The sequence below is a fragment of the Schistocerca serialis genome, chromosome 2 (assembly GCF_023864345.2).
Source record: "Schistocerca serialis cubense isolate TAMUIC-IGC-003099 chromosome 2, iqSchSeri2.2, whole genome shotgun sequence".
Taxonomy (NCBI): Eukaryota; Metazoa; Arthropoda; class Insecta; order Orthoptera; family Acrididae; genus Schistocerca; species Schistocerca serialis.
In genome coordinates, this window is record NC_064639.1 from 516,169,440 (window position 1) to 516,196,267 (window position 26,828).

Below are 26,828 nucleotides of genomic sequence, written 5' to 3' on the forward strand. Positions count from 1 at the left end.
GTTTCGAACAAAGGTAGAATATCTGTCAGGAAAGCTGACAACAATAAGCCAGGCCATGCCTGTCTTCTGGTGGATGTGCCAATGACAGTGATCTCAATAACAATATTGTACAGCAAATATACATTGCCAACTCTGCCACTGAAGAAGCTCCAAAACTGTGAATCACGTCTGGTGAATACGCTTTCAAGGTTTCGGTCCGATTAAGTCAGTAAAACACAAATAATTGCCGCAGTTATTAATTTATGACATTTAGTTTGCATTCAGTGCATCGATGTATTACAAGTAATTGCACTCTAGCCCCTAAACCTAGTTACAGAAATACGAATAAGACTCATTGACATATAATGAGGATCTTGCGGTCCTTGCCACCCGCTACTTTGAAACGAAGCTATAGTCACTTTCGAGGTCACTCACAGAACACATCAGCTGGTATCCTTCCTGGCGGTATAATGAAACTTGGCAACAGCGCAGAATATGTTTGGCAACTCTGTGACTGACGAGTTACTTCCTTGATGGCACAGAACTATCCTGCTAAATTCACTTGATATTGTCGTGCCATTTCAATGTAATACTGAGTGATTTTCGCTTGAGATGTGACATAAGGATATCAGTTAATCATTTTGAGTCCACGAAAGTCGATCCACATGGGAAATACAACTACTGTCGCCTCTTATGTTGCAGTTTATCTGCCATAGCGCTTACTGGGTCAATAAGTAAGTAGATGAAACCGTGCATATTCGCTAGCTCCACGGTAACGTGCTTGCCTGACAAGTGCATGTTGCCTCAGTTCGCCTTTCGAGCCTTGCCGAAAGCCAGATTTTTAATTGTTTTGTAGCAGAGCTACAAGCAGGCAGAAAAAAATTCAATGAGGAAATCGTAAGACAACGCTCTAGCAAAGTACGTCTTGCTTCTTTTAGTAACCCTTAGTGTCAAAGCGAAAACCTTGAGGTACTGTCAAATTCATAATGCCATGTTTTTGTTTTCTGCCAACATATTCGTTGTTGTTGTGAATACATAATTTTATCTATGAAATACCACATTTTCATAATAATTGCGAAGCAAGTCATGTTAAGTAACACTTCACCAACTTGTTGGGAAGGTGGAAAAAGCATTACCCTTTCTGGATGCTCTCTGTATCTTCCTGGATGTTGAGTAATACGACCTTCGAGTAAATGGTTAGAGATGAAGAACCTAGTGGTGAATGAACTCATAGATGAGCTGAATGCGGGAGACTACTCTTGAAAAGAATAAGTAGACGATCTATTCACAGTAAGACTTAGAAAATTTGCTAGTACTGGTAAACCTATGTGCACTGAAGATTGTGAAAAAGTATTTAAAGACGAGCCCCATGAAAATTGGTGTAGTATTATTTATGGGGAAGCACGTCCAGCATACATACTGAAAAATTATGTTTCTCGATGAAACTTTTAGTGATTTTTTGTTGGGGTTTAAGAGCACTCAACTACTGAGGTCATTAGCGCCCAAAACTTTAGAGAGGGTTGTAGTGTATCTAGAGGTAGCCCTGGATGGAAAACTATTATGAATACCTCACATAAAGAATATTTTCCACTGCAAAAGGTAATCTTATAAGCACTAGAAGCTTCTGTAGGGTAAACTGGGGTGTAAACCCAGTACGTACTGGATATACATACCTGGAAAAAGACCAATGACAATTTATTGGCCTATAATATGAACAAAGTTGAACAGAAGGTGGCTGCTAGGGAGTCTGGCAAAGTGCAGAGACTGGCCTGCTTTCACAAACAGATGGAATTAGCAGGACATCCACTCTTGGAATGGATATTATGCTAGACATGCCCGCCTTACACCTGTGGCTTAAAATGGAGGCAGCGGCAGGGACATAAAGACTAAAAATTGGAAATAACTGGATATAGTTATAATACACAGAATCCCAAATCAGTAAGGCGATAGCTGGGGAAATGCCGACTAACTACACAATAACTTCTAGCTATTTCAATAAACTTTGCCATGTAACAGTTGGAAGCAGGGAACGGTGGAAAAACGAACCACAACACCGTGCAGGAGACATAATATAGTGGTTTACTGACAGGTCAAAAACAGATGAAAGTACCATGTCTGGTGTACTGCCTAGAATCTCTTTAGGGAAGATGGCCACAGAATTACACTTTTTTTTGTCAGCCTGTGCACGGAGGAAAATTAGAGTAGACCCTACAAAAATCGTAGCATCTATTTTTATTCAGACAGCCAAGCAGCTCTGAAATCTGTATCAGCCCCTGCAACTAGATCGAAAGTCGTTGCAGAATGCTATGAAGCATTTTCTTTCGGACATGTCCGAAAGAACAGACACCACACATATATCCATATACAGGGTGTTTCAGGAGGAACAGTAGATATTTTAGCAGGTAGTAGTACAGACGAAAAAAATTCCATATAAATGCGTCCACTTTTTACTGAGTACAGAGATACAACTGTTAGTACGTAACGCTAACAAACTCAAAGCAAAGGCAAATGAGGACATTCAAAGCTGATTTTCAAAAATTCACCAACCAACTTCAATACACATTTGACTTCTCTTGATAACACCACGTCTAGCTCTACTGAGGTCATCTTTGCGTTCTTTTATGAGGGCTGCACTATTCATAACCCAAACGATCAAATCGGCTCTTGGGTTTACTTTTTATTTGTAGACTTCGCCTTTAACCATACCCGCAGCCAAAAATCTAAAGAGATAAGGTCCGAGGACCTTGAAGGCCAAGAAAAGTGCCCATATCTAATGATCCAATTTCCGGGAAATGTTAGGTTTGGATAATGTGTCACCTGACGACTAGAATGTGCAGGAGACCCTTCATGCTGGAGGAACATACGCATTCTTGTAGCCAAATGAACCTGCATCTCGGTTCTTACAATAGTGCAACAGGTGCGTACTGGTTAGATGTAACTGAAGAGAGACTCCAAGTCGGCTTGAGGTTAAGGGCGAATCCCAAGGGTATGGCCACGAACAATTGGGAGCGGAAACTTAATGTCATCGGAACCTTGTTGAAGGACCATGACATGCGATTGTTAGACCGACTGCAGAAAGTTCACTTTATAAATACAAACATACTTAGCAAAATATATCATGTCACAGCAGTCTTACCGATACTGCAGGTCACTACATAAAATATTAGCTGTAGCCTCTTGGTATGTGTGGAAACAAAATATCATATCCATTATAACTATCCGGGCTGTTGTCTCAATTCCCAACGTTTCGTCTCCAACTGCGGGAGACATCTTCAAGGGGGTCCGTAGGTCGATGGAAGGTCCAACACAGTGGGTAGTTTTCTTTCTCAAATCAACAGAGTGAGTTATCATGCAGTAGCACAGGTGATGTAGTTTTGTTGCTCGACTTTCTTACACTGCGACCGAAAGGTGTCTCAGTTGTTGACAACAAATTCCAGCTGTGTTGCACACACCCCTTGGGGCAGAATTCGTAACCCAAAACACACTTTGAGAGCTATCAGATGTAAAATATTATGTTCACACTACTCTTTGCTCTAGTCTACGTCTTTTGGTGGGGCTCAGCCTTTCATTTGTTCTTAGGAAGTTAATGATAAAGGCATCATAACACGTCGCCAGTAACAGTACTGCATAGGAATGCTCAATGAGCGACCTGATGACGTTCAATAATAGTCACTCCGTTGATTTTTGTTGATCAGAATTAGAGCATGCAGTACTCCTACTTCTGAACTTTGTCTGTTGAATGCAAAGGTCGCATGATGGAAAAATGGTAATCTGTCACATATATCAGTAGTCGAGACTTCCTTAATGTGGAAAATCATTCATGCCAGAACGATCTTTGTTGAAACAAGAATATCTTTTTCTGGCGTATTTTTCCCAAAAGCACTCGCTCCAAACACAGTTCAAATCTTTCTAGCTGCCTCCTCTACATTCACCCCTGTGTTATACCAAAAGTAAACGTTGTGTTGCAGATGTTACACCTTTTTCCACTTGCGACTCAATTTTACAATGCTTAACTGTAGTTCATGATTTTCAAGTATGCAAAATCCAGTGCTTAACTGCAAGATGATAACTAGAACTTCAAATTCGAAAATGGCACTGACAGCATGGCGCCGCCTTCACATGGGTGGCGTCGGATTTCAGGCGGCGGGTGGCGTCTGGCCGGTGGCCGGTAGCCGCTGCAGCGCGAGGAAACGCCCGAGCGTAAGCTGTTATGATCGCGACGCAGCCACGAGCTGTCCTGCGGAATTGTTTCTGGAATACTTATTATTGCGGGTGGGTAGAATGTTAAGGGAATTGCCTTTGATGTTCAATCAGACTCATAACTTTAGACCGAAATGAGGTAAAAAAAAAAACTTGTTGGACTCGAACATGCGACTAAGTTTAGACTGCACGACGATTACCGCAAGACCACGGGCTCATTTCATCCATATCATCTACGAAGTAGACAACACTTCCGCATCTTACAGTGTTGCCAGATTGTGCAGATGGCCGGACTTAGAGTTGTCAGGGGCGGTCAGTTTTATTGGACACCTTATGTGAACGACTCGGACTTAGTCTCTGTGGCGGCCGGCCGGCGGTCAGTTTTTATGTCTAAGACTGTACATTCCTGTATAGGGGAAACATTTTAATTGAAAGTCAGTTGCCCAGTGTCGGCGAATAAATGCATGTCTGAAGGAACATTGCACTGTTCTTCTTAACAACACAGTCACTGCAAAATCATATTTATCCACCAACACTGGGAAAGCTACTTTCAGTTAAAATGGCTTCCCTGTATGGGAATATAAATAACGAATGTACGAGTACATGTTGTAGACACATGGTTAACGACATGTGGAAGTTTGGGCGTGGCCGTGAATCTTGCTCGAATAGCCTAATGATAAGGCAGCCTCTTGTGGTAAGTGGTAAATCCAGGTTTGAGTCCCAGTCTGGCACCAATTTTTGTTTTCGTGATTCCTTTATGCAGCTGATGGTTGTCCAAATTCACAAATACGTATACACTGCATGTAAGACAAAGAATGTCGAGAACCACCTTCAATCAGAGATGCATTCAGTTCGCTGGTGGAAAAGTGCTGTCGCTTTTCAGCAGAACAAACTGGAAAAAAAGGCGATTTTGGAAAAAAAGTTGTTGAACAGTCAAAAAGCTCACAATTGACACTTTTTTCTAAATAGTCAATTCCAAATAACTGAGGCTTCATTTATCTTCACTCATACAGTGTGACAACCTTTTAAATTTGAGAGTCTGATCATTTACAAACAAAAATTCATGCAAATTTCGACAAAAATAGAAGCAAATTTGCCAGTAAGAGATGCTGCAGTTCCCAGTTTATAGTTGCAGACAACTTGTAAAGGAACCAAACTGTATCTACCAGGTTGAAGGTATGAAAGAGAAGCACTAGATGTTGAGGGAGTGGGACAGAATTTTAGGTTATCCCTGATGTTATTTGAACTGTACAATTTGCAAGCAGTAAAGGAAACCAATGCATAATTTGGAAAGGGAGGAAAGAGAATAACTTTGAGGTTTGCCATTGACATTGTAATTTTGTCAGAGATGACCAATTACTTGAAGATCAGTTGAATAGGATGAATAATGTGTTGAAAAGGGTGGTGTAAGTGAATACCAACAAAAGTAAATCAGGTGTAATAGAATTTCAGTTGAATTAAATCAGGTGCGACTGAGGGAATTAGAGTAGGAAATAATACACTAATAGTTGTGATATTTAGCTGATGTAAAGAGGATATAAATGCAGGCTGCCAGTTGCAGGAAAAATGTTTCTCAAAAGAAAAATTTGTTAAAATCAGACATATGTTATGAAAGTAATAAGAGTACGGGATACAGTACAGGATTTAGATCTGTCCTATCAATTAAAAGCAAAAATAAAGAATATACAGTTGTTAATTTTCATGCACCAATAAATGAAGACAACAGCAAAAATCCCAAAAAAAAGAAGAATTTTGCGATCTTTTAGAAACAGTTACACAAAATACTGAAAAATGCGATATTACATTAGGGTGACTTCAGTGCTCAAATATGTAGAGAGAAGAGATTTAGAAACATAGCAGGGCATTATCCAGCCCACAAAAGAAGTAGTACAAATGGCATTAGATTGATCAGTGTATGTCGGAGCTCTCAGCCGAAACTAATTTGACCTATTTCAGGAAGCTCCCAGAATAGCCAAAAGGTGGAAATCTCCAAATTCAATGTTGGGAGAATTTCAGTTGAACTGCTTAGCTGATTCTCAAAAAACTAGTAAGGAAATTATGAATGTGAAAGTAATAAGGAATGATGAATTAGTTCTGATCAATACCACTCCAAAATTAAGGCAAATTTTATCCAATAAAATACAAAGAAAACCACAAAACTATTAAATAAGATACCAACTGACTTGCTCTAACAAAAAATCATTTGTAAAAAACCAAGATGAAATCAAAACAGATAAACATGACAACTGGCAAGAATTGTCTAAAGAAATTTGAGTCAATCAAAAATAAAAATAAAATATGATGTGATGAAATAAAAGCATGCGCAGAAAGTAAGTCTACTGTGGCCATAACAGGCTGTGGGCTTTTTTTTCCTACGGGTTGGCAACACTCAGTGTTAGTGCAATCCCCTGGCCAGAGCGAGCATTACAGGAATGTGGTAGTACATAAACTCATGTTGTAATGTCCAGTTCAGTGTAAGATATGGATAAGAAATTGTGCCAAGTGTGAGCCCCATACCACCTGCTTCCTGCTCACCAAAGTGATAGCACCCACCGAAATATTTTCACAAACAAAATGGTGTACAGTGAAGGTGGTATGAACAGAATGAGTGTGTTTGTAAGTGGTGCGTGGAGTTTCGTGCAGGCAGAACAATTTTTATTGTGAACAGAGGAGTGGAAGACATTCCATTTTGACTGATGAATTGGTGCGAAAAATCGAAGAAACTGTTTGTGAACACTGCCAATTGACAAGGTAAGAAATATTTGTGATGTTTCCACAACTCTCCAGAACTCTGAGATACTGGAAATTGTGTGCAAGATGGAAAAAGAAGCAAAAAAAATCATGACCTCAGTGTTTTGGGACCAATAAGGCATTGTGTTAGTCGAATTTGTGCTTCGGGGTGACCATCAGTGCACAATAATATTACGAGATCGTAAATAAACTCAAAAGGAGCATTCAAAACAAAGGGAGGGGAATGGTGACAAGAGGAGTAAGCTTGTTAACAACACCCATACTCCCAGAGCCTTAGCCATCAAGGCTTTCTTTAGCTCATTTGGTTGAAATGATTTGAACTCCAGTCCCCGTCCTCCCATATCTCCCTGACTTTGCACTGTCAGATTATCATCTTTTCATATTTCTGAAGGCACACACTGATGAGCAGGTGCAGGAAGAGGTTCTTAAATGGGGGAAGGAGTTGACAGGAAAGTTTTTAGGGGAGGCCACAAAGAAGTTTGTACCATGGGTCACAGCATGCACTTAATGGGACGGCAGTTATGTGAAAAAGTAGTCAACGTGTGTAATTTTTTCAAATACAATTTTTGTAAAAAAAAAATACATATATAAATCTGGTACACTATTTTCTGAACAAGCCTAGTACGTGTAGCAGCTAGAGAGGGCCAAAAAATGGGAAAAGAGGAAATTCTCAAGGAAACAGTAAAGATAATTAGAAGAACTAAAAGAGACTTTGAAGAGGTGAAACTTGTAAGAATGGAGGAAAACACTTCAAAAAATAATACTCGTGATTTTTTATCAGATATTAAAGGGCAGACCAAAGGACTACTAAACTCTAAAATATGTATTTCATAAATAAGAATGGCTGAGATGGCTTAAGCAACACTGAAAATTACAAAATACTTGCAATATATTGTCATCAGGTTCTTTTTATTATACAGAACCAATCTTGCAGCTGAAATTCTAAAACACTCATGAAAATTTAGGAGATTTCCTCCAGACTATCAACAAAATTGAAGAAGTAATTAAAACCTTAAAAAACAACAAAACTAGTGGAGAAGAACCTGTTACTCTGGGACTATTTAAATAGTCTCCACAAATTGATCCTTAAAAAATGTGGTAAACAGAAAAAACAGGAGAGTGGGAGGTAGCTTTGATAAATCCAGCTGCAAGATTGGTTCTGTATAATAAAAAGAACCTGTTGATAATATATTGCAAGTATTTTGTAATTTTCAGTGTTGCTTAAGCCATATCAGCCATTCTTATTTATGAAATACATATTTTAGAGTTTAGTAGTCCTTCGGTCTGCCCTTTAATATCTGATAAAAAATCACGAGTATTATTTTTTGAACCGTTTTCTTCCATTCTTACAAGTTTCCCCTTTTCAAAGTCTCTTTTAGTTCTTCTAATTATCCTTACTGTGAATTTTGTGTGTATATTTGTGTTTGTTTGTGTGTCTATTCATGCAAATGGACAGTTTGTTGCTGGTCATTCCCACATAGAAAGCTTCACAGTGTAGGTAGGTCAGTTGGTAAATCACGTGGGTGCTTTCACACGTGGCTCTGCCTTTGATCGTGTACACCTTCCGGGTTACAGGACTGGAGTAGGTGGTGGTGTTAGGGTGCATGGGACAGGTTTTACACCGGGGGCGATTACAAGGGTAGGAGCCAGAGGGTAGGGAAGGTGGTTTGGGGATTTCATAGGGATGAACTAAGAGGTTACGGAGATTAGGTGGACGGCGGAAAGACACTCTTAGTGGAATGGGGAGGATTTCATGAAGAATGGATCTCATTTCAGGGCAGGAATTGAGGAAGTCGTATCCCTGCTGGAGAGCCACCAACTGACCTGCCTACACTGTGAAGCTTTCTATGTGGGAATGACCAGCAACAAACTGTCCATTCACATGAATGGACACAGGTAGACAGTGTTTGTTGGTAATGAGGATCATCCTGTGGCTAAACATGCCTTGGTGCACGGCTAGCACATCTTGGCACAGTGTTACACCGTCCGGGTTATCTGGATACTTCCCACTAACACCAACCTGTCAGAACTCCGGAGATGGGAACTTGCCCTTCAGTATATCCTCTCTTCTCGTTACCCGCCAGGCCTCAATCTCCACTGATTTCAATTTCCGCCGCTCATACCTTACCTGTCTTTCAACAACATATTTGCCTCTGTACTTCCGCCTCGACTGACATCTCTGCCCAAACTCTTTGCCTTTACAAATGTCTGCTTGTATCTGTGTATGTGCGGATGGATATGTGTGTGTGTGTGCTAGTGTATACCTGTCCTTTTTTTCCCCCTAGGGTAAGTCTTTCCGCTCCCGGGATTGGAATGACTCCTTATCCTCTCCCTTAAAACCCACATCCTTTCGTCTTTCCGTCTCCTTCCCTCTTTCCCGATGAAGCAACCGTTGGTTGCGAAAGCTTGAATTTTGTGTGTATATTTGTGTTTGTTTGTGTGTCTATCGACCTGCCAGCACTTTCATTCGGTATATATATATATATATATATATGGTGCAGGTCAAGGAATCTGTAGCCTACAAGGTCACAGAACCATCTGAGCCTCTGATTCAGACCCTCCGCTCGACTCTGCCTCTTCTTATCCAATCCTTCTTGAAGAACTGGTACTTCCAATACCATGTTGGTGATGCCTTTTTGATTGCTATTTTCAGGAGAATGGGATTCCCCAAGGTAGTTATGTTGTAATAAAAATAAATAAATAATATATCTAAAAACAAAGATGATGTGACTTACCAAATGAAAGTGCTGGCAGGTCGACAGACACACAAACATACACACAAAATTCAAGCTTTCGCAACAAACTGTTGCCTCATCAGGAAAGAGGGAAGGAGAGGGAAAGACGAAGGGATGTGGGTTTTAAGGGAGAGGGTAAGGAGTCATTCCAATCCCGGGAGCGGAAAGACTTACCTTAGGGGGAAAAAAGGACGGGTATACACTCGCGCACACACACACATATCCATCCACACATACACAGACACAAGCAGACATATTTAAAGACAAAGAGTTTGGGCAGAGATGTCAGTCGAGGCAGAAGTGCAGAGGCAAAGATGTTGTTGAATGACAGGTGAGGTATGAGTGGCGGCAACTTGAAATTAGCAGAGATTGAGGCCTGGTGGATAACGGGAAGAGAGGATATATTGAAGAGCAAGTTCCCATCTCCGGAGTTCGGATAGGTTGGTGTTAGTGGGAAGTATCCAGATAACCCGGACGGTGTAACACTGTGCCAAGATGTGCTGGCCGTGCACCAAGGCATGTTTAGCCACAGGGCGATCCTCATTACCAACAAACACTGTCTGCCTGTGTCCATTCATGCGAATGGACAGTTTGTTGCTGGTCATTCCCACATAGAATGCGTCACAGTGTAGGCAGGTCAGTTGGTAGATCACGTGGGTGCTTTCACACGTGGCTCTGCCTTTGATCGTGTACACCCTCCGGGTTACAGGACTGGAGTAGGTGGTGGTGGGAGGGTGCATGGGACAGGTTTTACACTGGGGGCGGTTACAAGGGTAGGAGCCAGAGGGTAGGGAAGGTGGTTTGGGGATTTCATAGGGGTGAACTAACAGGTTACGAAGGTTAGGTGGACGGCGGAAAGACACTCTTGGTGGAGTGGGGAGGATTTCATGAAGGATGGATCTCATTTCAGGGCAGGATTTGAGGAAGTCGTATCCCTGCTGGAGAGCCACATTCAGAATCTGATCCAGTCCCAGAAAGTATCCTGTCACAAGTGGGGCACTTTTGTGGTGGTTCTGTGGGAGGTTCTGGGTTTGAGAGGATGAGGAAGTGGCTCTGGTTATTTGCTTCTGTACCAGGTTGGGAGGGTAGTTGGGGGATGTGAAAGCTGTTGTCAGGTTGTTGGTGTAATGCTTCAGGGATTCCGGACTGGAGCAGATTCATTTGCCATGAAGACCTAGGCTGTAGGGAAGGGACCGTTTGATGTGGAATGGGTGGCAGCTGTCGTAATGGAGGTACTGTTGCTTGTTGGTGGGTTTGATGTGGACGGACGTGTGAAGCTGGCCATTGGACAGGTGGAGGTCAACATCAAGGAAAGTGGCATGGGATTTGGAGTAGGACCAGGTGAATCTGATGGAACCAAAGGAGTTGAGGTTGGAGAGGAAATTCTGGAGTTCTTCTTCACTGTGAGTCCAGATCATGAAGATGTCATCAATAAATCTGTACCAAACTTTGGGTTGGCAGGCCTGGGTAACCAAGAAGGCTTCCTCTAAGCGACCCATGAATAGGTTGGCGTACGAAGGGGCCATCCTGGTACCCATGGCTGTTCCCTTTAATTGTTGGTATGTCTGGCCTTCAAAAGTGAAGAAGTTGTGGGTCAGGATGAAGCTGGCTAAGGTAATGAAGAAAGAGGTTTTAGGTAGGGTGGCAGGTGATCGGCTTGAAAGGAAGTGCTCCATATATATATATATATATATCTGCTTGTGTCTGCATGTGTGGATGGATATGTGCGAGTGTATACCTGTCCTTTTTTCCCCCTAAGGTAAGTCTTTCCGCTCCCGGGATTGGAATGACTCCTTACCCTCTCCCTTAAAACCCACTTCCTTTCGTCTTCCCCTCTCCTTCCCTCTTTCCTGATGAGGCAACAGTTTGTTGCGAAAGCTTGAATTTTGTGTGTATGTTTGTGTTTGTTTGTGTGTCTATCGACCTGCCAGCGCTTTTGTTCGGTAAGTCACCTCATCTTCGTTTATATATATATATATATATATATATATATATATATATATATATATATATATATATATATATATATATATATATATATATATAGACACACACACACACACACACACACACACACACACTACTCCCCCTTCACAAAAGTCCTCTTGATGCTGCGATTTTGCCCTGTGTAGGGCTTATAACTAGTGAAAAGATGATTAAAGGAAAAGGAAAGTTTTGTGTGTTACATTCACAATATGCAATTTGTGAAGGCCAGGAAAACAACAACAGTTATGCTATTAATGCAACTGGCCATTCAATGAGTAGTGGCTATGGCTTGGCAATACGACAGAGGCCGTAAACAGGACAGAGTAGCCACCAGGCTGGTGCTGCTCGTCATGTGAAGGTGAGCTGAAACTTACGATTCGTATGAGCTTAGCAGTTGGTGGGGGAGGGGAGTCTACCACCTTATCATCACACATGGAGGGCTATAGAATATTACAGTTCAAAGTTTATGTAAGATTTTAGCTGACTTAAAGAAGTTAGCAGTCAACAGTAATTACTTTGGTTTTTCTTCTTTGCTTCAAGAATGAGACAGTAAATTAGTAAAGCATTAAGAATAGAATAGCAATAGCAAAATCAAAGTTAATATATGTAATTGGATATATAAAAAAATCTACTCATCAAGCGGTGGCAGAAGAAAAACGCATAAAAGGAGGTCATACTTACACAAGCTTTCGGAGCCAGTGGCTTCTTCTTCTGGCAGAAGTTTTGAAGGAGAAGGAAGAGGGGTGAAGGGGAAGACTGGAGACATGTAGGAAAAGGGGTAGATTTCGGAAAAGTCACTCAGAACTGCTGGTCAGGGAAGACTTACCAGATGGAATGAGAAGACAGACTGATTCAGTCTTTCCTTCTCCATAGCAGAATAACATTATTGAACTGCCATGAAGCATACGAAATTGGGTGCTCCTGTCCCTCTGCTTACAGGCTCAATATGACTCCAAGTGCAAAACTGCTCGAATCACAAGAAAGAATAAACAGTTTTTCAAAATGGGACTAGACGTCAGCAGATCTGTTAACTTGTGGAATGCCGCCTCACACTCAGCTGCCCAATGAAACTTCACTCCCTTTCAGAACAATTTCATGAGAGGTCTTGCAGTTTATGCAAATATTGGAACATATCTATTGTAAAAATTTGATGGGTGTTTGAAAATTTTGAACGGCTTCAGCTAGCTTTGGATCAGTAAGAATTTCGTTTGGCCCATAAGGTGACCCAAATACCAAACTTCTTGCAACAAAAAATGACATTTCTCTAAAGTTAACATTATCTGTGCTTCATGCAGATGATCAAACACTTCGCACAACTGCTCCAAATGTTTTGGAATATTCTTTGAATACACGATTTAGTTGCCCAGGTACATCTTGCACTGTTTTGGTTTTAATCCATGCAACACATTATCCAACAAACACTGAAAGTTTGCCGGCATGTTTTTAAGTCCAAAAGGCATGTGGCAAAATGGAAGTATCCTGTCAGCACTGACAGTGTAGTTTTGAGTCAATCCTGTGGCGTCACTTCCAACTGGTGGTAATCACTATGCAAATCCAGTGGGAAGTACCGACACTGACTCAAGTTGTCCAGTGTGTCTGTTATATTAGGCAAAAGAAACACATGCGACATGGTTTTCTGCTTGAAGAACTGGTAGTCACAACAGAAAAAAAAAGTTTTGCCACAATTTGGTGATACTTTGCTTACAATTAAAATGGGAGCAAACCAGGGACTACAGCTAGGTTCTATGATAATGTCTCTACATTGCTGATTTATAAACTTTTCCATAATTGACTGTAAATGCCTTGGGAGTCAATACGGTCATTTGTAGATGGGTGCTTCACTTCTAATAGTAGTAATTTGCTGCTGAACAAGTGATGATGTGGGTAATGGACCCGATGTATTAAATAATTCCACGTAATCACTCAACAGTTTTTCCACTAATGTTCTATCCTGTCCTGCAAGATGTGCTACCTTGCTCCTTAGTGCTGACAAGTCGACAGACCGTCCCAGCAATCTGTTGTAGAAACGTGGTCTAATTCATCCTGATGTAACACTTCCAACTTCGTAACCAGGGTACCCTGTTACAACTTTACTTCCTCAGGGCCAAAATTATCAATACTGAGAGGCACTACCCTAGTGCTGTCTATCTTCCGAAAGTAGGATATACTATGTGGTGTAAAACAACTGCATCTATTGCTTCGTTAACCACCAAAGTTTCAGTGATACACAAAGAGTTTACAGGAAGGTCAGTAGCAACATGAATCCAGGCTACCTCTCCTGTACCTTTTGGTATGCGATCTGGCAGATTAACCACAAGGGACCTTGTACGCAGTTAAATTGGTTTCACTGGGCTATAAGGCAGACCTTTCAACAGTGAAGGTGCTCCAGTTGCAGCGTCTAGCTGACACAGTTTCATCCAGTTCTACCATATGCCATTTCAGGTCAGTTAATGGCACGATGTGCAACCTGGAAATAGTCCGAGAATGTTGTCATACCTCCCCCCAACCACAGGAATAACTTCTGCATTCACTTGGGAGTTAACCTCCCCCACTCAGAGCTTCAGCACTCCAGAACTGAGTGAAGTGCCACTTAACGTCTGGCATGGTGCACTTAATCTATTCACCCCAAATACTCGCTTATTTGCAACCAAAACCTGAGAACTGGTGCCCAACAAAATTTTACATAATTTATCCCCCATATAGCTGGTCTGAAAAACTTTACCACTGCTTTTTTACATGCCCCTATAAGTTCCACCCTGTGATTGAAACTTCCATTGTTGCTGATTTCTATTATGCCATTCATCATCTGAGTGACCTGACTTTTTACAATACCTGCAACATTGCTGTCTGCAGTCTCTTTGTACATGAACCTTTTGTCCTCGCCAAAAACAATTTATGTCCATACCAAACACTGTTCGACATTTATGTGACCTAGCCAATGACTCAATTTCCTCTCATGATAGTGCAATATCCATTGCTTCATTCAAACACATAGGAAATTCCAAACCAACCATTCTTGACATATCTGGTTGTAACCCCATCAAACATGTGTCAAGAATCCTCTGCTCTGCTTCACGCAAAATTACTGAGTTAACTGCTATCATCACCTGTGGGCTCATAGGTACCTACATTGATTTTACGAATACACTCGGTGAAATTTTCAATCAATTCATGCTGCTTGCGATCTTCTCTAATAAGTTGTTCCTGAAATATCTTGTTGTGTTGTTCTTCGGATATATCTCCATTAATTGTTCCTGAATACCCTCAAATGTTTTAGCCTCCCTCAGATTCTCATTACACATACCATGTGCTGTAGCATCTTCCGTTAATGACAGTCTAGCAACATGTAATAATTGCTCCTAACTCCAACCCCTCACCCCCGTTTGGCATTTTGGTTGCCAAGTTGTCAAAAAAGATAAGAACGTCTTCCCCCTGTTTCCGTGGAAAAAAAGGAATAACCAATCCCACAGCAGTGTCATCTAGAGTGGATGTGACTGTTCCCTCTCTGCTGCTCTAACCTCATTTATTTCTATCTATAATTTATCATCTGCTCAATAAGCTCAGCGGCTGAAACTTCCTTTGCCTTGACTACAATTTAATCAGGAAAAGTATACCCAAAGAAAAATGATTCAGGCAGAAGAAAGGAAAAGGAACAACCCAATAGGCTCAGAACCAAAATAATTGAAATGGGCGCTTGCGCACTATTTTCTATGTTATGTAGCACATCATCACTGTAGGTGATCCATACTGCTATTTCCATGAGGTCCATCCTCCACGATGCCTCAGCAGAGTTCCTGGCACCTGTGTAAACAGGAATGGGACTCCACTGCCCATCGCCATATTCGAACATGGGTTCTCTGCTGGGCATGAGAAAGAGGATGGTGGAGTTGTGTCCACGGTTGGCTCCTTATGACAGAATAACAACATTTATTGGTCAACTGCAATGCAGTGGTTGTTGGCTGTCTGGGTGATGTTTGTTTCCACTTATAATATTATTGGCACCAATGAAGGTGGCTAGCAGATGCTCACATACGCACCTGCTACTGCAACTTTACCTGCCTTGGCGTAACTGGAATATGCTATGGCCTTGCTGTGTTGTATCACAGCAGCTGAACCATGTGCCACAGACATCTGTTTTAATCGTGGCTGGGGGCATGGTGGTGGCGGCAATGGGACAGGTCGGTGCCCTGTCTCAGCAACCATCCCCAGCGGCAGCTGTCCAGCAGTGGTGGGCTGGTATCCTCAGCTTCAGCCTCCATCACATTTGTGGAGGCAGCATTCCAGGATGATAGTGACAGTGCGTTACTGCAATGCACCCCAAGCGATGACTCCTATTACATGCGGCTGCCTGCTGACAGCTTCAGATGGTAGTAATGGTGATGACTACAGTGACGGTGTCACTCAGGCGCCTCCAGCTGCTGATCCACGTTATGATGGTACTATTACGATGACTGCAATAACAGTGACTACTCATAACTGGTGGCGGCACTGAGTGACACAGACTCTGCGACGCTCCAATGCCTCACGATGTTCAATGATGACGAGCTGGCTGCCAGTTCTGAAATATTGCTTTCTGCTGCTGACGTTCGCGGTTCTTTCTCTCAAATAGGTCAGTGGAATATTCTGGTGTTGCTGTAGCAAGATTAGAGAGAAAAATGCTAGGAGCTAAGGTTTGAAGAAATGTGTAATTTCTTGCTTATCTCTTTTAACTAATAGGCAATAAAGAGTTCAGATTTTCCGAAGAGCTCTTGTTCTCTCTATTACAAGGGATGGCTGTCAAACCGGCTGACTGGGAGCAGGAGAGACACCACAGGACATTTCAGTTTCCACTCTCCTGAATATAGTTTGGACGTGCGGTAGAAAAATGCTTTAAGAGGCGTGACACTGCACTTTGGCATACTTAAGACCAAATAATATGTCTTACATTTCCTCGAATACATATGTTTTATGTTTCAGACTTTTCAGAAAGATGTGCGCTAAAAGATGAACATACTCATATTTTGAAAATTCTATTTTCTTAGTGTTGACCTGGTTCACAAATGTCGTAGATCCAGGGCTGATGCGCAGAGCAGTCTGAGTTATAGTGGGTAGTCTCCACGTGACCCGTGTTTACATTTAGTGATTTTGCTGTTTCCCCTTCGTTTACTTTCACGTTAAATGAAAACAAACCGGATAGCTGTGGCCAGGAGGTATCAGGTGAATTAAAACACATTCACATAATTTATTTCCACCTTTCTGACAGTCAAGCATTAATCGCCTTGCGGAACAATGAAGTTATTTTTGTATGTTTGCTAAAGAAATTTGACTTTTGTTAACCTTTTCCGCAGAGGCTATCAATGTATTTGAAACGAAATGTTTAATTCCACAGTACTGGCTAGTTTCAACTGTTCGCTGCATTTCAAGTTCACGTTTTCGTTTTCTAGCACTTATGGCATTATGCCTTAATAAAGAACCAAACATGATATAATACAGTGCTGGTGCTCTAAGAAAATTTACATCCCAAAAACCACACTGAAAAGCTTAATATCAGGTCGAGGTCTACTTCATTGGGAATCTTGACACACGAATGTGCCCTTTAAGTATGCACTTTAAATGCGAACATTTTAATATGGTTCACGAAATTCCGATGCTCTTACAGTATCCTCTGATGACTTGTTTCTTTTATGACATAATGTATGATCTTTCAATGTTTTACGCGTACGTACATACCGGCTTCCCATGTCATGATAGCTACCCAAGCGCAATGTCGTCTGTTACCTGCGCTCTCTGTCAACTGCTGAAATGAACCAGTTTCTACAGGTCACTGGTAAATATTGCTAATAGTGGTTTGAAAAGCGTTACTTTCAAAGTAAATATCCTTTTACGTAAGTTCAACTATGTACAATAATGTACCATGAATTTATTAAATCACAGAGCGTTTGACTCTCATTTAAAAATCAATTCATTGATGACCAGCCATTTTGAAGAATTTCGAACCCTGAAGATCAGACATTTATGTCATTATTAAAAATTTTACTGGCACATTTGCGTTATATATATATCTTAAATTGGAATACGCGCAAAAAAGAACAACATTATATGCGAAAGCTTAGCCTCTCTTGCAGCTTGAGACCAATACTATATGTGAAATTTTTGCTTTTCTCGTAGCCACACTATGTATATCAATTTAAACTATTAACTTTCCCTGTTTGTGTGTTCGTGCTAGTTAACAGTGATATTGCTGTTGGCTGACTACATCACGTGTCCTATGCTCTGAATAACCGCTGTCATCGGCTGGCGAGACCATGTGACATGAGCTACGAACGGCTTACACAAAAGCGCATCGAAATCTCAATTTCAATGATTCGGAAAGTAACATGCGGTGTTTGGTGGAATTCCAGTGTATACTTACATGTTGCTGCACATCAAAGATATTTCCAAAACGTGTCTTTTTCCCTGAGTTTCATTTTCTAAATTGTACGCCCTGAAATTGTTCGCCCGTGTATAAAACCATAACCATTCAAAGGATTGATAAGGGAGAATATACTGTCACTCGGGAGAAGTATTTTTAACCGGAAAATCCGGGAATTTTTTTTTCTTGTCCACATATACACCCTGATCATTCTCTAACGGCAACTAACATGAACTTTGGTAACTATAGAGCCTTAAAATTCTTTAATAATGGAACTGTAAAAGAGCAAGCAGCGTTATTCATATCAGTGCAACGCAATTACACCCAGAGATAGTAAATCTCCCAAATGGCAGTGGCACATTATAAGCACATGTGAAAGCGAATAAACACATTAGTAAAGGGCAGACAGAGTTAGTTAGAACTATCCAGAAAAGTCAACCAAGAAAGTCACAGGAAGACAGAATGAAGGTAGAAATAAAGCCCTCCAGTTTCCAAACCTGTGGCCTAAATATTGGCATATAATGAAAATTCATTTCTGCAAGGTTTCTGTCAGCTTTTGTATCTTTTTACTGTATGGGCAGAAAATCCCCTTAACTCTTTGAACACAGTAAAAATATGTACTTAACTTAGACTTCATCAATATCTGTTGCATTGATGCGCAATTTTCTACATCTAACCACATCTCCAAAACCACCCCAAAGCTTTAGTGTGCCAGTCTCTCTCTCTTCTGGTCTTCTAGATATCATAGATAATCTCGCACACATATTATGGGGATACCACCCTTGGAATAATGTGCGATGATGGTTTGATAAGTGTGGTAAATTTCCATGAAAGACTAGAACATTTTTGTTGTGCCTTCTTGGATGGGAAGTTTGATTATTCCAAGGATTTTACAAAGAATTTCAACAATATACAGCACAAAGTTCATTGTTGACAGCTGTCTGAATTGGTTTGTGTGTCAACTGCAATTGAAAATGGAAAAAACGGAGTTTCTTGCTGTTGCCAAATTTTTTCATTTGAAGGATTGGACTGCCGCACAAATGACACCAGAATTGGATTAAGATCATGTGGGTTCTGCACAATCATTGAAGAACATTTACTTCTGGATTAATGAATTTGAACATCGTTGGACAAGCACCGAAGGTGAAGAATGGTCTGGCCATCCAATGTAGTACCATAAAGGAAACCATTGACAAAATCCATGATATGTTAATGTGAGACTGCTGAGACTGTAGGCATCTCAACTGAGTGCATAATATACTGCATGGAGAATTGGCTGTTAAGCAGCTGTGTGTGAGGAGGGTGCCACAATTGCTTGCTGTAGACCAAAAGTAAATCCAGCACAAAGTTTCAACACAATGTCTCATGATGTTTAATCACATTTGCAAGATTTTTTGCAGCAATTTGTGACTTGATGAGATCTGGACCCATCATTACACGCCAGAGTCATGAACAATGGACAAAGGTCATTGAAATTGTACCAAAAAGAGGCAAAGGCCATTTTGTTTGCTGGTAATGTGATGACCTCTGTTTCTGGGATTTCCATGGAATAATCCTCATAGGTCACTTGGAAAAAGGCAGAATCACAAGTGGACTGTATTATGCTTCACTGTTAGATTATTTTAAACTTGCATTGACTGAAAAAAGGCCAAAGTTGTCATGCAAAAAAGTGCTCTTTCACCAGTATAATGTAACATCCCACTAATCAGTGAAACAGTTGGGCTTTGAATTGGCTCCTCATTCCCCCTGACTACCAGACTTAGCCCCCAAGTGACTTCTTCCTGCTCTCTAAGTTGAAACTTTGGCTCATTGGGAAGAAACTTTCATCAAATGAGGAAGTGATAGTTGCGGTCCACGAGTATTATGCTGAGTTTGATAGAATGTATTCTTCCGATGGAATCAAAAAGTTGGAGGATCGCTTAAGCAAATGTATATCTCTCGAAGGAGACTGTGTTGAGAAATAAGGTGAGTTGTTTATGAAACACATTTTTTTTTCTTTTTTATGCAACTTATCAAACCACTCCCATATGTGGCAGAAAATGGGAAATCCATATTCTAGAGATTGGACTCGTAACAAAACTTTTACTCTGAAGCAGAGTGTGCACAGAAATGAACCTTCACAACAGCATATACAGCAGAGAAAGATTCTGTTTGAGCACCAGACTGGCAGTTTCCATATGTTGCGTGTATTCACACACTGCTGCTCTGTGTAATTTCAATTCCAGAGCTTCATATTATTTGTAATTGCGCTGTAAAAGTATTTATTCTAAACATAGCTGAGAGTTACTCTGTCAACAGGTTTCAGCTCTGTCAACCATTTTTCAAGACAGGTAAATATGTCGGTCAGGATGTTACTGTTTCATTGCCACTCATGATTGCCGTGGGTTTTTTTTTTTTTTTTTTTTTTTTTTTTTTTTTTTTTTTTTTAAAAATAAGTAAATGCCCATTAGTTTAATGTTAAACGTTCTTAATTTTCTCAACTTACTACTATTGTGTAATTTGTCTGATCATACATTTCCAGTCCCTAGAAGGAACAATTTGTCTGATCACATTAATACGTCATTCCTTATCAGACTGTAGTATCCTTGCATTGTCTATCAAAGCTGGTTCAAAACTTATGCAAAGAGAAAAATTAATTTCCATTCCTTACTGTGTGAGCAGGTAGTCAGCTGATGAGAATGGAAGGATATAGAACTTCAGGTAGAACTGTGGTTGTTAAAGCTACCCTTATGATTAATGACAACTTTGCTGATCACTATTTCCAGTTGTTGTAGCAATATGGAAAATAAGAATAATTAAAACATGTAAGAAAGATAGAAAGATTTGGCTCTGATAGATGGTAATTTTTTTTTTTTTTACAGATTGAAATCGGAAAGATGTAATAACTGTTTAAATTTGTCATACTTATTGCACAAATATTCTGTTTCATGCACTCTAATTATTGTCTGTTCAAATTGTTTCCTTTTTTTCTGCTCCTTCTGGTGCCAACAAAAATGATGCTGAATGCCTCAGCAAAGACCACTCAAAGCTGTCCCCTTTTTATATACACTGGAAGCAAAATTAAATCTTCCTGTATAATTGCAGATTCAGAAACAGGTGTAACTAGTCAGTTAAAATTGGGACATTTCTTATTCATACTACAAGATGTCACCATGTGATAGTCATTGTAATTGGGTGATGCAGTTGAAATTTTGTTAATTAATTTTAAAAAGCAAAGCTTTTTGCAGTTCATTTTATTTTATGTGTACAAGTTATACTACTGTTTCATGTGTTAGAGGTTATGTACAGCACAAAACTGTTTTTGTTGGTAACTTATTTACGTGTTAAATTTGTAGAAATTACTTGTTTTGATATATCCTCCTATTGTACAATGAAAAAGACTTGATATTCAAAAGATATTAAATACTAGATAAATAGTTGCCTTATGCAGGTGTATCTGTTTGAGGAGAACTACTATTTACTGGCTAAGGATGCCCAGAGCGAAGTTTGACTAAATCTTTGAATTTCATAAATTGAGTACTCAATAGCTAGTTCAGTGTAGATGGTGCCTATGCATTTAAATCTAGCTAATTTTGTATTGTTATTTGTAGAAACAAATGTATTTTTTGGTATGCTGTTGTAGAAGTATGTATTATGCAAGTGAAGCTAAAGCTCTGGACACCTCCATTCCATTAAGTTCATAACACTTTAGCACATTGTATCAAGATTTTTCTTCCTTGTTGGAAGTAAAACATTTAAAGAGTTCATATAAAATTGTCTTTATTAATTAAATAAAAATGGTGGTATTAAGATGAAATTAAAAATTATAGGTAAAGTCATCAAATTTATGGGACAGCAGAGTGTAAATAATTTAAGCTTTGTACCCGAGTTACTGATTCAGCATGTTCCATTAACAAAACTTTAAAAGTTAACAACATAATCTAAATTTTTCACAAACTGAAGGCATGTTATTTCATACTTGCAGGAGATGTTGCTTGGCGATTGTATGATACATACGGATTCCCTGTAGATCTGACGCAGTTAATGTGTGAAGAGAAAGGATTAGTTGTAGATATGACAGCTTATGAAGAAGCCAGAAAAGAGGCACAGGTACAGAAAATACCATTATAATATGAATTGAATTATAAAATAAATTGTAATGTAATATGGATATTTATGCCTTTCAAATGTTTTGAATGTGTAGATTCTTTCCCAAGGCAAAGGTGTTGGTGCAGATACCCAGATTGCATTAGATGTCCATGCACTTACACGTCTTCAGAATGAAGGCATCCCAGTGACAGATGATCTCCCAAAATATAATTACCATGCTACATCAACAGGAAAGGACGCTGATTACGGTAAATGTTTGGGAAAAAAAAAAGTTTTGCTTTAATTATGCGCTAAAGTTGGAAAATCGTAAATTGTTTTCTGACAACATTATGAAAAGGATGGTAGCCATTCAACTTTTAGCAGAGATGCTGAGTTGCAGATAAGAACAAGTAAGATTTCAGCCAAAAAGGCCTTCATCAGAAATACACACACACACTCACACACACACACACACACACACTCTCACTCACTCACACTCACAGAAATGCAAATCATACCCACGTGACCTCAGTCTGGCCTCTGAGACCAGCCTCAGCAAAGACTGTGGTTGTGGACACGGGCAGGCGCATGCACCTGCCAGTGCACGTTGTCTATTTCTGATGAAGACCTTTTTGGCTGAAAGCTTACTTGCTAACAGTTTTTTGTTGTGCCTATCTGCAACTCAGCATCTCCGCTACATGGAGTAGCAACTACCCTGTGAGCGTGCGTCCTGCGCGCACCGGTGTGTGCATGTGGACTTTGTCTGTTTCTGATGAAGACCTTTTTGGTTGAAAGCTTACTTGCTGACAGTCTTTTAGTTTTGCCAATCTGCGAATCATCTTCCCTGTATAGAGTAGCAACTATCCTTTTCATAATATTGTCATTATTACATCCTGGCTTTTCCATTGTTTGATAAATTATTTTCTGTTACAATAGTGGTGCTTACAGTCTAGATTTAATAATGTTCCTGTTAAATTAATTGTATGAAATTGCAGCACCCAGAAATAAGTGTGAACAAAGTCAGACTCTTTGTGAGTAGCAGCAGTAAGTGATTAAGACTGCGGAGAGATGTTGTACACACAGGGCCAGCACTGTCATCACAGTGTAAATTGGAAAGTAACTGTCATGCCAAACCTATTCGATCAAGAGCCATAAACTAAGTGGAAAGCTGAAAACAAATACTAGTTTGTCTCATGTCTCAGCATAGGAGTGAGTTTGAGAGGAGGGAAAATTATACAATCTCTGAAGTGGGCTTGTCATTTTGTATTGAGTACATTTCTATGACAGTGATGAGTATGTGGAATCAACGGCCTGAAGGAGGGTCGTGTAGTGATCAGTATGTACTGTACCAGACAAGTTCATTACAAGGATTGAATGTCATCTTGTTTACCTTACTGTAACCGTCCAGGCACATTTATCCACCATTTCATGTACATGTTGGAATACTGCAAGTTTCTTGACTGACAGTGTTAACAGTTTGACAATTCATGCTGTAAGGCTGGAGGTATGCACATCATCTCGGTGGCTGTCATCCTCTAGAAATCAAAAGTACCCTGACCTGCCATAAGCACATGACAATCTCCGAGGGTATTTTGAGTGGCAAAATTTGAGATTTTTTTTGTTGTGTTCCATTTCAACCCATTGTGCAACAATGGCTCCTGATATGTTTGGCACTGATGTGATGATAACTTGCTGGAAGCTTATTATTAGGCAGTATAATGTTGTGGTTTGGGATGCTATTAGTGTTGTACCTGTCTCAATTCCTATGTATTGAGAGCAGAAGCTGTTGTGTCAGGTGAGGTTTTAGGGGCCAGGTACTGCCCCTTCCCTCCCTGTGCCATATCTTAGGAGAACAGCACTTGCCCACTCGAGGCAAGGATTGCTGAAGCATTCTGTAAATAATTAAGAGTATCTTTGATTCCACCTGACGTGTCCTCTACCTATCACATCAGGTATACAGCTAGGGAAGTTCTGGTAGAATGTATGTAACTTAGGAGTAAAGGATACACCCACCAAATAGTAGAAGTGTGGAGTCATTGACAGACACAGAAAAAAAGAATGAAAACTTTCTATCGGAGGAATTCTCTCTCTCTCTCTCTCTCTCTCTCTCTCTCTCTCTCTCTCTCTCTCACACACACACACACACACACACACACACACCTTGCAGCCACATTATGGCTACTGAACTCACAGTGATGAGACTGCAGTTTGTCGGGTGGACTGGGGTGAAGGGTTGTGTCTGGTGGATTAAGTAGAGGGAAAAAGAAGCTGCATCTGGAAGGAGGGGTTGGTAAGTGGTATTTGGCAGCTCAGAGGGAGGCAGCAGTTATAGGGGATAGGTATACACAACACATGGGCACTGGGACTGGTGAGCTTTTGCAGCAAACAATGATGAGCTTTTGCAGCAAACAATGATGATGAAGACTTGAAGGCAGGGATTGGGAAGGAATGACAGGAACAAGGAAGGGGAGACTGTTTAGTAGAAGGTGTGTGTGCAGTGGGTTAGCAGAGATTGAGGCCAGCAGGATAGTTGGAGTGAAAGGTGTGTTATGAAGGTAATTCCCTTGTGTATAGTTCAGTAAAGATGGTGCTGGAGGGAAGAATCCCAGCAGAGTCAGAGCCACCTGTGTAAGCAGCCATGTCATGGCTTGGCTATGATTCCTGCACATTTTATCTACGCATGAATACCAGCCATCTGTCCACCAGAATGAATGGCCACCACCAAACTCTAGCCAAGAGAAGAGTTGACCACCCAGTGTTGGAACACAATGCAGGAGCACAACATGCTAGAGTTCAATGGCTGTGTCACAATCCACTCTGTCTGGATCTTTCCCTCCAGCACCGGCTTTCCTGAACTGTGCAGAGAGAGTCTCAGTCTTTAATAATATATTGCACTCATGCTCCCTATACATCAGTCTCCCATTCCTCTGTCTTGTGACTCCTTCCCAATCCCCACAATCATGTCACTGTTATTGATGCTGCATGAACATCCTGGCTCCAATGCCTGTATCTCACCTTCTTACCCCTATGTCTGCTGCCTCTCCCTCACAGATTTGTATAATGGACTCTTGATGCCTCCTTCCAAGCTGCCAACTACCACTCCCCAATCCTTCTCCCACTTCCTGCCTCATTTTCCTGTCTGCATCACACGTGTGACTGAGGTAGAATTTCCAGCCAGTACTTACCTTTTACCTCCAGAGTTCAGGGAAACTAGTAATGAAACACATCTTTGCACACATCACCACCTAACACACCCGCCGTACCCTTTTTTCATTATAATCATCTTTTCGTTATACAGTGTGAGTATAATTAAAGTTAAACTTTCAAAACACTGTAAAAATAACACCACTGGTTGGAATGACACCAAATTACAACAGAATATTATTAAAGAAGGGGAAGAAAGTATGGCAGAAGAAAAAAAAAATGGTGTGATGTGCTGTGTGTGTCAGAATACATAAATGAAAACACCTGTCATCTGCACAACCCATTGAATTTGGTATAAACACGCCAGGTACAAAGCTTTTCCTCCTTTCGCGTCTGCAACGTTCGCCATGACTGTCTCAGTGCAGGATAGCACTCTGCTTGTAAAGCTGTATTACAATAAGGGTTTGATAAAAGCCGTTGGTCCGAGAAAATGATTCGAAAATTCAAAAGACAAATACTTTTGGTGTGCAACCTGATAGAGGAAGGAAACTGATTCAACATCAGTGGAAATGGTGGCCACAGCAGTGCAGGAGGAGACGAGTGGTGGTGTGCAAATGTGTAGTGCTTGGAGAATTGCCTGAACATTGGACATACCCGTGAGCACAGTGCGTAAAATCCTAGGAAACTTCCTTCTTTGTTATCCATTCAAAATTACCCGTGTGCATGAGTTGCTTCCTGTTGACCTACCAGCAAGAGAGACCTTCAGAATTTCTTGCTCGCATGAAAGTGGACAATGTTTGGCCATGGAAAATTTTGTGGGCGGACAAAGCCCACTTCCATCTGACAGGTTATGTCAGTACACAGAATTGGTCAAATATGGGCAATGGAAAATCCACACGCAAATCAACCAGTACCATTTCATCCTGAAAATATCACTATCTGGTGCAGGTTTATGGCATCATTTATCATACGGCCATATTTTTTCAAAGAGACAGGTGCTTCCGGTCTTGTTACCTGTACCATCACTGGTAAGTGCTATGAGTGTCTTTTGCACAACATCACTCCAGCTCTCCAACAGCATGGATGTGTGGATGGGATCATTTTTATGCAAGATGACGCACCTCTGCACATTGCAAATCCAGTTAAGCAACTGCTGAAGTGCCATTTCGGAAATGTTGGAATGATCAGCTGCCATTTCCCTACAGTCTGGCTGTCCCAATCACCTGATCTTAATCTGTGTGACTTCTGACTGTGGGGCCATCTGAAAGCTGTTGTGTTCAATGTTCCGACTGCAAACTTAGCTGCATTGAAGCCATGCATTGTGCAACACATTCTGAACGTGATGCTGGAACACATTGATCATCTGTGTAACATGCTGTTTCTCAATTTCAAATTGCAGAAAACAGTGGACATCGTATGGAGCATGTTTTGTTCCAGTCACACAGAAATCAATAATCCGATTCAATTTTGATTGACGCTTTTTATGCTGTTTTGGGCCTCAGGATAATTAAAAACCAATTTTTCCCATCCAGTGTGATATTACCTTTCCATAGTGAATGGGCTTATGTAACTAA

The 26,828-nt window shown here is 40.6% G+C and overlaps 1 protein-coding gene across 1 annotated transcript in view; it reads left to right on the forward strand.

The window, feature by feature from the left end:
- Positions 1-26,828, forward strand: part of LOC126457482 (alanine--tRNA ligase, cytoplasmic) — a 184,324-nt gene that overhangs the window by 115,501 nt on the left and 41,995 nt on the right. Inside the window, exons 10-11 of the mRNA XM_050093777.1 lie at positions 22,007-22,131; positions 22,226-22,379. Coding sequence (XP_049949734.1) covers positions 22,007-22,131; positions 22,226-22,379 — 279 coding nt within the window. The remainder of the gene's footprint in view (positions 1-22,006; positions 22,132-22,225; positions 22,380-26,828) is intronic.